This window comes from Polypterus senegalus, chromosome 4 (assembly GCF_016835505.1).
Source record: "Polypterus senegalus isolate Bchr_013 chromosome 4, ASM1683550v1, whole genome shotgun sequence".
In the NCBI taxonomy this organism is placed as follows: domain Eukaryota; kingdom Metazoa; phylum Chordata; class Cladistia; order Polypteriformes; family Polypteridae; genus Polypterus; species Polypterus senegalus.
Window position 1 is genome coordinate 5,544,908 of NC_053157.1, and position 14,902 is coordinate 5,559,809.

Sequence of the window (14,902 nt, forward strand, 5' to 3'; positions counted from 1 at the left end):
CTGGCCACAGAACTCTCCAGCGCTTTGTCTTCAACCATTTCTGGGTGCTTTTAGAGGTATGTTTGGGGTCGTTGTCCTGCTGGAACACCCATGACCTCTGACGCAGACCCAGCTTTCTGACACTGGGCCCTACATTGTGCCCCAATATCTTTTGGTAGTCTTCAGATTTCATGATGCCTTGCACACAGTCAAGGCATCCAGTGCCAGAGGCAGCAAAACATCCCCAAACATCTTAGAACCTCCACCATGTTTGACTGTAGGTACTGTGTTGTTCTTTTCTTCGTAGGCCTCATTCAGTTTTCTGTAAACAGTAGAATGATGAGCTTTACCAAAAAGCTCTACCTTGGGCTCATCTGTCCACAAGATGTTCACCCAGAAGGATTGTGGCTTCCTCAAGTACATTTTGGCAAACTCCAGTCTGACTTTTTTATGTTTCTGTGTCAGCAGTGGGGTTCTCCTGGCTCTCCTGCCATAGCATTTCATTTTGTTCAGATGTCAATGGATAGTTTGAGCTGACACTGTTGCACCCTGAGTCTGCAGAACAGCATGAATATGTCTTGAAGTTGATTGGAGCTGTTTATCCACCATTCGCACTCTCCTTCATTGCAGTCTTTTATCAATTTTTCTTCCGTCCACGTCCAGGGAGATTAGCTACAGTGCCATGTGTTGTGAACTTCGTGATTATGTTGCGCACAGTGGACAAAGGAACATGAAGATCTCTGGAGATGGACTTGTAGCCTTGAGATTGTTGATATTTTTCCACAATTTTTGTCCTCAAGTCCTCAGACAGTTCTCTGATCTTCTTTCTGTTCTCCATGTTTAGTGTGGCACACAACACAAAGGTTGAGTCAACTTGTCTCCATTTTAACCGGCTTCAGGTGTGATTGTTATTTTGCCAGCACCTGTTTCTTGCCACAGGTGAATTCAAACAAGCATCATATACTTGAAGTAAAACGATTTACCCACAATTTGGAAAAGGTGCCAATAATTTTGTCCGGCCCATTTTTGGAGTTCTGTGTGACATGATGTCAGATTTGGCTTTTTTCTGTTTTTTTGTAAAGGAAATAAACGTGTATACCAAAACATTTGTAATTGCAACAATTTTCTGGGAGAAATGGTGCATTTCCTGGGAAAATTCCAGGGGTGCCGATAATTTCGGCCATGACTGTATGCGAGTGGACGTTTCTTGTGGAGGGCTTCTGTTCTGTTTCTCCGATGTAGAATCCTCATCATCATCTGAGTTCACCTTTGTTTTAGCTCGTCTTTAATTGAAAACAACAGTGTCAGATCGGGGCAAGTGTGAACGCGACTGAGAGAATTAAACTGCATAAAAAAATGCTAACCTTTATAAGTACCATACATTTACACTGGCTGTTACAGACACTAATTAAATGTATGTTTTTATTGTATAATAGTAACAATAAGAGCAGCTCACTACTCAAAAGTAGTACAGACTCGAACCTGGGACCTTTTGAATAGGAGTTAGCAATTCTTACCACTGTACTACCAAAGAAGTCACGACAACAAGCCACACTAACCCGATTTCTTTTTCTTCAGTTATAGTCTTGAATAAAAGCCCAGTTGTTCTGTTATATTTGTACCTTTTGTAAAAGTGCTATACGATATTTGGACTTCAGTCTTCACACATTATACACTTCATGTCAAAATTTTGTTGTAAGTACTTAAAAATGGAAACGGTTGGTCTTTTAAGTATGTGTTCAACATCTCTGTCATCCTACACTTACATAGACAGTAGATCTTCGTAGACACAGAACACACGTGAAATGCATATGTTCCAAATAACGATATATTTTTTAGCTTATACAGTTCTAGGTACCTCACTCCCTGATAAAAAAGACTTGAGCTGGGAGAGCTTTTTGCAGTTTCTGCAGCCGGTTGGGATGGTATAGCAGGCTGCTTGGGCTTATCAACACATTTACAAGACAAAAAACACTGACAGAGAGGTGCGAATGGATTTAAGGTTGGCCGGATTTACCAGTTTTTTCGTAAGCTTAGGTAATTCCAGTGTTAAAGGTTTTCCAATGCGTATCTGTCCTGGTGTCTATATAAACACAGGGAACTCCAGTTTCTCTATTACATCTCGCCTGAAGAAGGGGCCCAAGTTGCCTTGAAAGCTTGCATATTGTAATCTCTATAGTGATCCAATTAAAGGGGTCATTTTGCTTGACTTTTCATAACAATGCTGATTAATGCATACGTTTACTCTGATTGATTGGTTCATTGGCTTACATCCAAATAACGTATTGAAATAAAAGTCCATTCTATTACACTCTTGTTCTTCTTATATCATCATTTAGGTTTGTATAACATCCTTGAAATCTCTGGGTATTTGACAACTGTCCAGTCTTGTTGTTTGCAGGACATCTGTTGATCTCTTAATCCTCTCTTATTTTGTGTATGACATTAGCCTTCCTTCTAGTACATTCTTGTCTTTTATTTACTTAGCCATTTCAATAGCTATTGTCATTGACATTTCTAAAGCAAATGCTTATATATTTCAATGCGCATTGCAAACCATAATACTTAACAATTGTTACCTCTAAATTATTCTCTTACACTAGCCACTCTGATTTAAACACCTGAATGATGGAGTGTTGCTGAGATTTTTCCATCTCAGCAGAGGACTTCTGACGCTCTTTTAAAATGACTGCTGGGTCTTTGGTTGTCTCCCTGACCCAAGGCCTTTCTTGCACAGTTATTCAAGTTGGCGGAATAGTCAACTCTGGGAAGGGTCCTGGTGGTTTCAAACCTTTTTAATTTTTAAAACTCTTTGAGGTCACTGTGCTCCTGTGAACACTAAGAAGATAGAAAGGTTAGGAGCAGGTGGTGATAGAGCCCATGACATGACAAATCAACTCAGGATCTCCAGATTAGGACCCAAGTGCAGACATGCAATGGGTGACACCTCAGCACCACACTAGTTCATATGGAATGGAACATTGTGTGAGGTTTTTTTTTTATGGTGGCTTGAGTGCTAATTCTGCCACCAACCCCCAGGTTTTTCCCTGCAGGTTGGAGGGCCTGCTTGCAGGGCTGGATGCAGATTAACGACGAAGCAATTGCAGGTTAAGGGCCTTACTCAGGGGCCCAATGGAGTAGAGTAACTTCGGGCGTTTTACGGGATTTGAACTGGCAACCTTCCGATTACCAGTGCAGATCCCTCCCTCAGAGCCACCACTCCGTGAATACTAAAAGCTTTGGAAATGGTTTGATTCCCCCCTTAACCCTGATCTATGCCTCATCACAATTTGATCGCAGAGATCTGCCATAATTTCTTTGGATGTCATGGCTTGGTTTTTGTCCTGACATGCAGTATGAATGGTGGACCTTTTATACACAGGCACACATGTGCCTTTCTAAGTGATATCCAGTCAATTCAGTTTGCCATGGATGGACTCCAGTCAAGTTCTAGAAACATCTCAAGGAGAATTAAAGGAAACAGGAGCCACCGGACCACAATTTAATACATCTGGGATTGAGAGATTACAGTTTTAGATTCTGAATACATTTGCAGACCTTCTGAAAACGTGTTATGGCTTATTGGGTGCAGAGTGCTTTGCAAAAATGACAACAGCAACAACATTTATTTATGTAGCACATTTTCATACAAATAATGTAGCTCAAAGTGCTTTACATGATGAAGAAAGAGAAAAAAAGACAAAAATCATTAACATAGAATAAAAGTAAGTTCCGATGGCCAGGGAGGACACAAAAAACAAAAAAACTCCAAGAGCTGGAGAAAAAAATAAAATCTGTAGGGGGCCACAAGACAACCCAGCACCCTCTGGGCATTCTACCTAACATAAATGATCCGTCCTCATTGTTTTTCGGGTTCTCATGGAAAGACTTGATGATGATGGTCATGTGGACTTCTGGCCTTTAATCCATCAATTTAGGAACATCATGAGGCTTTGATTAGGTGGTGGTGGCGCAGGTCGTCACCACAGAAAACCGAGAAGAGATCAAAAGAGAGAGTAGGGGTTAGTACGGATTTTGGAGCCATCGTGAATAGTAATGATAATTAATTGAATATACAGAGCATCAGGATTAAACTAAAATGAGAAAGCCATGTTAAAGTAATGAGTTTTTAGCAGTTTTTTTTTTAAAGTGCTCCACCATATTAGCCTGGTGAATTCCTATATTCCAGATTTTAGGTGCATAACAGCAGAAGGCCGCCTCACAAATGTAATCTATTCAAATTGTAAAGCACAAAATATTAAAGTGTGCAGAAAGTGGTGGGGTTTGAATACTTTCTGAATCCCCTGTACATTTCACCTGGTTGTGTTGTGCTTCTCATATTCTAGACCTTTGCACAAGTACACTTTAAAAAGTAAATGCAGTTTATGTGTAAACCTAACAGTCATTTAAGGTGGTTATGCCTATTTTACTGTTGGACCCGTCCAGACATGGCCTTTCCTGTATTCAGTGGGCTGAAGATTTTTATTTTTTCTCTTGCTTTATAGACTTTTTGTTTCCCAGCATTTACCATCTGTAATGGGCTCTTCTGGGTTTACTGTGCTACACCATTAACTTTTCAAACACATATCATGGTTTCCACAGTACATTGTTCTGTATTATTGATGTCTGATCCTTTTCACTCTTGTACAGTGGGGGAAATAAATATCTGATGCCCTGCTGAATTTGTAAGTTCGCTCGCTTACAAAGGAATGATAGTTTCATTTAAATGGAGAGAGACAGAATATCAACCAAAAATCCAGAAAAAAAAGCATTACATAAAAGTTATAAATTGAATTGCGTGTCATTGAGAGAAATAAGGATTTGATCCCCTACAACCCAGCCAGAATTCTGGCTCCCACAGATTGGCTGTGTGCCCACGTGGCACTCAGATTACAATCAATCAATCACAGATACTCATTATCTCAACTCGTGATGTGTATAAAGCCCACCTGTCCTCAGAATCAATTTCTTCCATTCCAACCTCTCCACCACCGTGGGCAACACCAAAGAGCTGTCAGAGGACGTCAGGGACAAGGCTGGAATGGAGTACAAGACCCTCAGCAAGAAGCTTGGTGAGAAGGTGACAACTGCGATTATTCGGAAATAGAAGAAATATAAAATGACCATCAATCTCCCTCGGTTTAGAAAAGTAAAAATGATTCAATATTTCTGAGCTCAGGTGGTAATGAGTTCCAGAGCTGGGGAGCAGAGCAACTGAATGGTGGTAAGATGGATGAAGGGGACAGTCAAGAGGATCTAAGGGTGCGGGAGGGAATGGCAACATGGAGGAGGTCAGACAGATATGGAGGGGCGAGGGTGTGGAGAGCCTTAAAAGTTAGTAGGAGAATTTTGAATTGACTATGGAGCTAAACTGGAAGCCAGTGAAGCAGCTGCAAGATGAGAGTGATATGGTGAATAGAGGGGGCTCTAACAATGATGCGGGCAGCTAAATTCTCGACCAGTTGAAGCTTATAAAGAGATTTGCGAGAAAGACCAAAGAAAAGGGAATTACAATAATCGAGACGAGACGTGACAAGGCTATGAACGAGGATAGCAGTGGTGTGGGGAGGGAGGGACGGGGGGCGAATACAATTAATGTTACGCAGGCCGGAAGATGTTATTGATGTGGGACGGAAAAGTTAAAGTACTCTCAATTGATGACACCCAGACTCTTAACCTGTGGGGAAGGGGAGACAGAGAAATTATCAATAATAAAGGCAAAATGATCTGTTTTGGATAATGTTGATATTGTACCAATAAGGAGAACCTCAGTTTTGTCGTTTGTTATTTCATTTAAGAAAATTTGAAGAAAACCAGGATTTGATTTCTGCTATGCAATCAATAAGCGAGGAGGGTGGAAAGGAAGTGTACAGTTTCTTTAAAAGTAATTTATATAAATATGTTTTAAGAGGTTTTTAGGCAGTGCCCAGGGATGTTTTAGAGGTTTTTAAAGGCTCCTATTACCTAGGATAAAATGTTGGGTTTGGGTAGTAGATAGGTACTATCTCCATGAATAAGTGTGCCCGTGCATTTTCGGGCAAAAGGGAGTCACCAGTCAGCTTAACCTAAGACATGTTTGAGGATGTTGAACGGAAACTTGAGTAACCAGAGGAAAACCCAGCAGATGTGGGAGAATGTGTAAACTCCACACAGACAATAACTGAAAGCCAGATTCAAATCCAAGACACTGGACCATGTCACCTCCATGCCACCTGTTGTCGCATATTGTCAATGCCAGGCACTTTACTGTACAAGCAGGGTGTGTTTCTGCTTCTTATCTGCATTCTTGGTGGGAAGTCACCTGTAAAAAGATTTTTCTTATTCAAAAAGAATTAAAACCCTAACCCCTATTCACAAATAGATTAATGTAATCAATATAGGGAGAAATCTGTTTTTGTTTAAAAAACGTGTAGATATGGTGGATAGGAATTGATCATTAATATAGTTTTGCCTATATTGACAGTTTGTGGAAGGATGGGAATAAAATCATCCTGCATTTATTTTTTTTATTCTCTTTTTTCTGGATTTATTGTTACAATTGTAATTGCTGTGTAATTTACATTTGTAAAGTGTTAAAAATGCTATCTCTAGTATGCATCACTGCCAACCAAATTAATTCCTAAGTTTAAGATGATGCATTTTTAAATGTGTGTTTCTATGCAGGAGAAAAACCACAGTGAAGATGCTCTGCATTTATGCCGATTATAAATCCGATGAAAGCTACACACCCAGCAAGATCTCGGTCAGAGTGGGGAATAATTTTCACAATCTTCAGGAAGTAAGGGTATGTGAGAACTCCAGTTTTAATTGAAGCTCTCCATAAAGAGACTTGTAATTTACGTTTAGGTCATTGAATAATAAAACATATAAATGAGTTCAGTCCAATATAATAGTTTAAAAATGCTTTGTGCCCATGTTTTAATAGCTTGAGTTTTATCCCAGCTAATTCAGATTTGACTTTGTTACTTGAGCTCACACTCGCGGTGGATAAACACCATTGCAAGGCAAGCTATGATGTCTGCTTGTTGCAAAAGCTCCTGCTGTGAGGAGAGTGAAATTGTAATTTTTCTGTTCCATGTAAATGATTTGTATTTTCGAATTCTAGTGAGATTAATACAATTATTCAATTTGTAACATATGGCAGAACCCTTATATTTACTGTTTTTTCCAAAATGAAAGCAATCATTTTGTTGCTTTGTAATTGATTACACTGAATCATATGTAAGTATACAGTTAATTCAGAAAGTATTCAGACCACTTCACGTTTTAGTGACATTCCATTATGTCACAGCCTTGTGCTTAGACGGATTAGTTGGGCAGACATTTGGAGAACGCCACAAACCAAACTGCTTTCTTTCTTTCTTTCTTTCTTATAGTGTCATTATCTATCTGTATGTCTGTCTTCTATAATATAGTGCTTTTCATCTCTATCTGTTATGCAGTGCCTTTCTTTCTTTCTTAGACAAATTTGAAAGGCACAATATCTATATTATACACTTTCTTTTTCTTTCTTATAGTGCCCTATCTATCTATCTATCTTTCTGTCTGATTTTCTATACTATAGTGCCTTTCATCTCTATCTGTTATGTAGTGCCTGCCTTTCTTTCTTTCTTTCTTTCTTTCTTATAGTGCCTTTCAAATCTCTCTATCTATTATACACTTTCTTTTTCTTTCTTATAGAACCCTATCTATCTATCTATCTATCTATCTATCTATCTATCTATCTATCTATCTATCTGTCTGTCTGTCTGTCTGTCTGTAATATAGTGCCTTTCATCTCTATGTTATGTAGTGTCTTTCTTATAGTCCCTTTCATATCTATCTATTATATAGTTTCTTTTTCTGTCTTATAGTGCTCTATATATCTGTCTGTCTGTCTGTCTGTCTGTCTGTAAGTAATATAGTGCCTATATGGTATAGTTTCTTTCTTTCTTATAGTGCCTTTCAAATCTATTATAAAGTTTTTCTTTCTTTCTTTCTTTTTCTTATAGTGCCTTTCAAATATATCTATTATAAAACTTTTCTTTCTTTCTTTTACAGTACCATATCTGTCTGTCTATCTATTATATAGTTTCTTTTTCTTTCTTATAGTGCTCTGTCTGTCTGTCTGTCTGTCTGTCTGTAATGTAGTGCCTATATTGTATTCTTTCTTTCTTTCTTTCTTTCTTTCTTTCTTTCTTTCTTTCTTTCTTTCTTTCAGGATAAGCAGTTGCCCCACAATGTTGTAGATTTATTTAAGTGACAGGCAAAAACTGCCCCCTGATATTAAACTAGCATGTAATTGCTAACCCACCAGACAGAATTTAGTAAGGTCTGATTTACGAGAAATCTTTAGACCAGTTTCAAAAACAATATTCAGTTTTGAATTGTTCATTTAGTCTGATTCAAGCCTAAAACAAATCTGATGCTGTTTATGTTCTTAAATCCCTTTTCAAGTTCTCCTGTAATATTTTTCTCTATTTAGTTATATTAATTACCGTTTCTGCACACTAGGTGTCACCATTATACTACTCAGTGGTGCTTTTCTGCTGAGCTGCCGGGTGTAATTAGCTGCATTTCAGCACAGCAAAGTCAAAAAGAGAAATATTTACTTTACCAACTTGTTAGAAAAATAAAAAGTAGTCGTTTGGATGGTTAAACTTTTCAGTCAATCCATTTTATTGCATGTGAAAGTGAAAACAATTGTAAATTACTCAGTTATTTAGAGCAGATATTGAATACAGTTTATGTTGTGTATTAAGTAGTGGTTTTATTTTTTGATTTGTCAGATTCACATATGATTATATCACTCCACACTTCTGGAAATGTGTGCATTCATGGTTTGTTTCACCAGAAGCTGCTTAGCTGCTCATCTGCATAGGCTTTGTTTCAAACAATTACAGGGCAAACTTGATACTCTTTAATAACCCCTTCCATTTTCTTTTTCTAACAATATCAATCTCTTCATGAATATCTTTCGTCCATGCATTTTAGCTAAGGAGTTGCTCCAGTGACATCTAGACACGGGTATCTGCCAACTTCCTGCACTTAAGTACTGTCAATATTTGTAATCTCATTCTGAAATGACGCATGTTATCTCATTGTATAAAGAGGATGATCGGGCAGATCCAAGCAACAGTAGGTCAGTAAGCTTAATGTGCACCAGAGCTAAATTAATTGAAGGAATTATTGAGGAAACACATGGCAAGAACAGGAGGTTTACTGAATATTCAGCATGGGTTCAGAAGAGGGATGTCATGTTTTACCAACATGCTGGAATTCTATGAGGGAGCAACAAAAGGGTATAATCAAAGTGGAGTATATGATATTTATCTTGACTTTCAAAAAGCATTTGGTAAGGTGCCACATGAGGGGTTGGGCATCAAACTAAAAGAAGTTGGAGTTCAGAATGGGGTGTGTAGATGGGTGTAGAATTTGCTCAGACACAGGAATCAGATGGTGTCAGGAACCTTATCAGAACTGCCAGATGTTAAGAGTGGTGACCAGCAGGGGGCAGTGCTGGGTGCCACTGCTGTTTTTAACATATTATAATAATTTGGACAGGAATATAAATAACAAGCTGGTTCCGTTTGCAGATAATACCAAGCTAGGTGCATTGGCAGATAATATTGAATCTGTAAAATCATCACAGAGAATTTGAACAGCAGACAGGCTTGGGCAGATTTGTGGCGTATGAAATTTAATGTCACTAAATTGAAAGTATTACACGTAGGAAGTAAAAATGTAAGGTTTGAATATGCAATTGTAGGTCTGAAAATGAAAGTCCACCTTATGAGAAGGACTTAGGAGTCGTAGTGGACTCTATGCTATTGACTGCCAGACAAGCCATTAAAAAGGCTGACAGAATGTCAGGTTATATAGCGCCTTGATATGTGGAGTACAAGTCACAGGAGGGTCTGCTGAAGCTTTATAACACACTGGGTGCAGTTTTGGTCTTCAGGCCGCAAAAAGGACATAGCAGCACTAGACAAAGCCCAAAGAAGAGCGACTAGACTGACACCAGGGCTACAGGGGATGAGCTATGAAGATTAAGAGAGCTGAGCCTTTTCAGTTTAAACAAAAGAAGATTAAGAGGAGACCTGATTGAAGTGTTTAAAATTATGAAGGGAATTAGTCCAGTGGATCGGGACTGTAACTTTAAAATTAGTTCATCAAGAACATGGGGACACGGTTGGAAACTTGTTAAGGGAAAATTTTGCACAAACAAGTTTTTTTTTCACACAAAGAACCAGACACATGGAGTAAGTGACCAGTATGGTAGACAGCCGAACTCTAAGGACTTTCAAAACTTGATGTTATTTTGGAAGAATTAGGTGGGTAGGACTGGCGAGCTTTATTGGGCTGAATGGCCTGTTCTTATCCAGACTTGTTCTAACAAGTTATCTGAAAGTGCGTGGAGCCACACTGAAGAAGCTGTGGATGATCAGCATGGCTGCAGAAGCACAGGAGGGAAGGTGAGAATGGAAACCATAGCCTCAGCTGTGGAATACCCGTTAGGGAGTAGTGTGATCAGCTTTCCACTCCAAACAACTGTAAAATTTGCTTATTATTAGGCATTCTTAAAACAGAACACTGCAAAATAAATTGAAATCAGTACATTCAGCTTTTAGTTTTTTGTAATCTTTTTCTTTTTTTTTAATAATGTTAAAAATTGACATACATTATTTGATCTGCAGTGACATAAGATGAGTTGCATGTTCATGTTGATTAGCACATGCAAGTAAGAATTTTATTTTTTCTCTATATACATGACAATAAGAACCCTATAAACCTATAATATAACGTTGCTGCACTGCAGAACTCTCTAAATTTCAATTGTTCTTTTTGTTTTGTGAGTTAATATGAAACATTGCTCCAGTGATGGTAGTTTGTTTTTATTTTCTGTGTGAATTAACCATTTAAGCTGTGGGTCCTGACTGGATCTGTAAAAAACTTGAAATGTTATATTTCCTTTTAAGATGAATGAGAGTGTCAACACTTTGTGTGAAGCCGATTCCCCTCAGCTGTGACGATTTTCCCCCTGCACTCCCCTGGCCATAGATGTAGCGGGAACAGACATGTGATTTGACTATATCAATCAATCAATCAACATTTATTTATATAGCACATATTCATACAAAAAAAATGTAGCTCAAAGTGCTTTACAAAATGAAGAATAGAAAAATAGAAGGCACAATAAAAAGTAAAAATAAGTCAACATTAATTAACATAGAATAAGAGTAAGGTCCGATGGCCAGGGTGGACAGAAAAACAAAAACTCCAAAGGCTGGAGAAAAATAAAATCTGTAGGGGTTCCAGACCAAGAGACCACCCAGTCCCCTCTGGACAATCTACCTAACATAAGTCAAACAGTCCTCTTTGTATTTAGGGTTTTCATGGAAGGACCTGATGATGATGGTCACGTAGACTTCTGGCTTTCAGTCCATCAATGTTGGTGCATCATGATGCTTTGAGTAGATGGTGGTGGCAGGCCGCCACCACAAAGAAACCGGAAAAAGAAACAGAAGAGAGAGTAGGGGTCAGTATGGATTTTGGAGCCACTGTGAATAATTATTATGAAGAATTGAACATGCAGAGTATCAGGATTAAGTTAAAGTGAAGTTATAAAAAGGCCATGTTAAAGTAATGTGTTTTCAGCAGTGTTTTAAAGTGCTCCACTGTATCAGCCTGGCGAATTCCTATTGGCAGGCTATTCCAGATTTTGGGTGCATAACAGCAGAAGGCCGCCTCACCACTTCTTTTAAGTTTAGCTTTTGGAATTATAAGGAGACACTGATTTGAAGATCTAAGGTTACGATTTGGAATATAACATGTCAGGCATTCCGATATATAAGATGGAGCGAGATTATTTAAGGCTTTATAAACCATAAGCAGTATTTTAAAGTCAATCCTGAATGACACAGGTAACCAGTGTAGTGACATTAAAACTCGAGAAATGTGTTTGGATTTTCTTCTCCCAGTTAGGATTCTAGCAGCTGCATTCTGCACTCGTTACAAACGATTTATATCTTTTTTGGATGGTCCTGAGAGGAGTGCGTTACAGTAATCTAGTCTACTGAAAACAAAAGCTGAATTAATTTCTCCGATCTTCAATGATATAAGAGGTCTAACTTTAGCTATGTTTCATAAGTGAAAAAATGCTGTCCTAGTGGTCTGATGAATATGCGATTTAAAATTCAGATTACAGTCAACGGTTACCCCTAAATTTTTTACTTCCGTCTTAACTTTAAATCCTAGTGCATCAAGTTTATTTCTGATAACCTCATTGAATCCATTATTGCCAATTACTAAAATATATATATATATAAATATAAAATTTATAATAAATATAATATTATATATATATTAATAAATATAATATAAATATAAAATTTGATACTATCCATATGTATGGTGTTCGCGTCAATACCTCGACTCAATACAAATTAGAACCATACAATGGGACTCTGCCACTGTAGTTCGAACATAACGTGGCAAACGCAGACGCAGTATTGCACGTTTGCATAAGAAAGTTCGAATGCTTCAGTGACATGCTGGACGGCCGAGTATAGTAAGTCGGTATTGGCTCGAGCAGATAACAGTAAGTTCTCTTGGTTTTTGGAACGTTGGTTTGGTGGGGCGTACTTTCCAGGACTAACATCGCCGACTGACTTAAACCCTTCGACAGCTCCGGAACCGTAAGTAATTTAGAACGTATCGCCATTTGCTTGGTACGTCGAAATCTATCTTTGTGCAGTTCGGTTTTGGCATCCGTCCTTCTAACAAAACTATAACTATAATATAACTCTGGCGTGTTAAACCTTAGTTCTTATTTTCAATTAAAATCTCTTGCTTTCAATGAAAGATGTTTTTGCTTGCCCTTGTGGTTCATTTTCAGTCATGTGGAGATGTCACACAATAAATGAAGGCAAATGTCAAAGGTAAGGTTTTTAAGACAACTACGACATTTATTTATATAGTGCGTTTTTATACAAATGATGTAGCTCAAAGTGCTGTAAAAGATGAAGAAAGAAAAATCTAAAAATAAGGTTAGGCAATACTAAGTAACAAAGAATAAAGTAATGTCCGATGGCCAGGAGGATGGAAAAAACAACAACAAAAAAAAAAAATCCCCAGAGGGCTGGAGGAAAAAAAAAAAAAATCTGCAGGGGTTCCGAGACCACCCAGCCCCCCTAACATAAATGATGTCAATAAGTCCTCCTGGTTTTCAGGCTTCACATGGAAGAAATTAGATGATGAGTGTCATGTGGACAGATGACCTCCAATCCATCAATGGAGGGCCTGCCTGGTGCCGTGAACAGGTGGTGGTGGCGCAGATCGCCCCCATAGACAACCGGAAAAAGAACAGCAGAGAAAATAGGGGTTAGTACGGATTACAGAGATATGATAAAAGTGATAATTAAATGCATATACAGAATATCAGGGTTACATGGTAAGACCAGCAATGATTTACATATGTACATTTTACATTTACATATTTGGCTGACGCTTTTATCCATAGCGGCTTACAACCTTTGAGATACAATTAGTTACATTTCTTTTGTTTTTCCAATTGGAGCACAGGTGGGTGAAGTAACTTGCTCAGGGTCACACAGTGTACGTGGTGGGGTGTGAACCCACAACCTCAGGGTTGAAAGTCCAAAGCCTTAACCACCATGCCACACTGCCTGACATGATGTATGGAGCTGAGGGCAGTAAAGGGAGCACAGGAGAAGAAGCTGGATGTGGCAGAAATGAGAATGTGGAGATGGATGTGTGGAGTTACAGAATAAGAAACGAGACAATCAAAAGTGTGAGAGAGAGATCTAAGAAAGTACAAGAAAGTAGTTTGGAGTGGTATGGACAAGTGATGACGAGAGGCAAAGTGGAAGATTGTGACGGGAGTGAAAGTACAGTGGATGAGAAAGCGAGGGAGGCCGAAGGTGAGGTGGGTAGATAAAGTAAAAGAAGGGCTTGACTGAGGAGGTGCAGGTCCGAGCTGAATGGAGAAGGTCCACATAGAAGTGGGAAAAGATGAAGAGTTCCTCTTCATTGTAATACCATACAATTCATGATATAAGGGGCACATTTTGTATCGGCAGTATTTTGTATTGTAAAATTCAATATAACGTAATTTTCTCCCATGCCCAGTCAAAACTTACTACCACCCTAGATTAGTACTGAACAGTGCCTTCACCTTAATTTCAAATGTCAGTTTCATTAAAACTTTCATTTTATAATAATAATGCATTTTATTTATTTGTAGGCGCCTTTCTAAACACTCAAGGACACCGAACAATAGACAAAACACAGATTATAAACAAAAGTAAAATACAAAAAGTTAAAATCAGACAGAGCAATTGTAATCAAAGGGAAAAAAAGAGAAAATTTTATCATCTTTCTTTCTATGAAACACTGGATAACTGTTATCAATGAGACCTCCTTAAATAAAAAAAAATGGTGGAAAATGTAGATAGATAGATACTTTATTAATCCCAAGGGAAAATTCCCATACTCCAGAAGCAGCATACTGATAAAAAACAATATTAAATTAAAGAGTGATAACATCCATCCATCCATTCTCTAACCCGCTGAATCCGAATACAGGGTCACGGGGGTCTGCTGGAGCCAAACCCAGCCAACACAGGGCACAAGGCAGGAACCAATCCCGGGCAGGGTGCCAACCCACCGCAGAAGAGTGATAACAATGCAGGTATAACAGACAATAACTTTGTATAATATTAATGTTTACCCCCCCCGGTGGAATTGAAGAGTTGCATAGTGTGGGGTCTCCTCAGTCTGTCAGTGGAGCAGGACGGTGACAGCAGTCTGTCGCTGAAGCTGCTCCTCTGTCTGGAGATGATCCTGTTCAGTGGATGCAGTGGATTCTCCATGATTGACAGGAGTCTGCTCAGTGGCCGTCGCTCTGCCACGGATGTCAAAC

General features: G+C 38.6%; 1 protein-coding gene across 1 annotated transcript in view; it reads left to right on the forward strand.

The window, feature by feature from the left end:
* anapc10 (anaphase promoting complex subunit 10) overlaps window positions 1–14,902 on the forward strand; it is a 139,427-nt gene that overhangs the window by 51,522 nt on the left and 73,003 nt on the right. Inside the window, exon 4 of the mRNA XM_039750199.1 lies at window positions 6,643–6,763. Within this exon, the coding sequence (XP_039606133.1) occupies window positions 6,643–6,763 (121 nt within the window). The remainder of the gene's footprint in view (window positions 1–6,642; window positions 6,764–14,902) is intronic.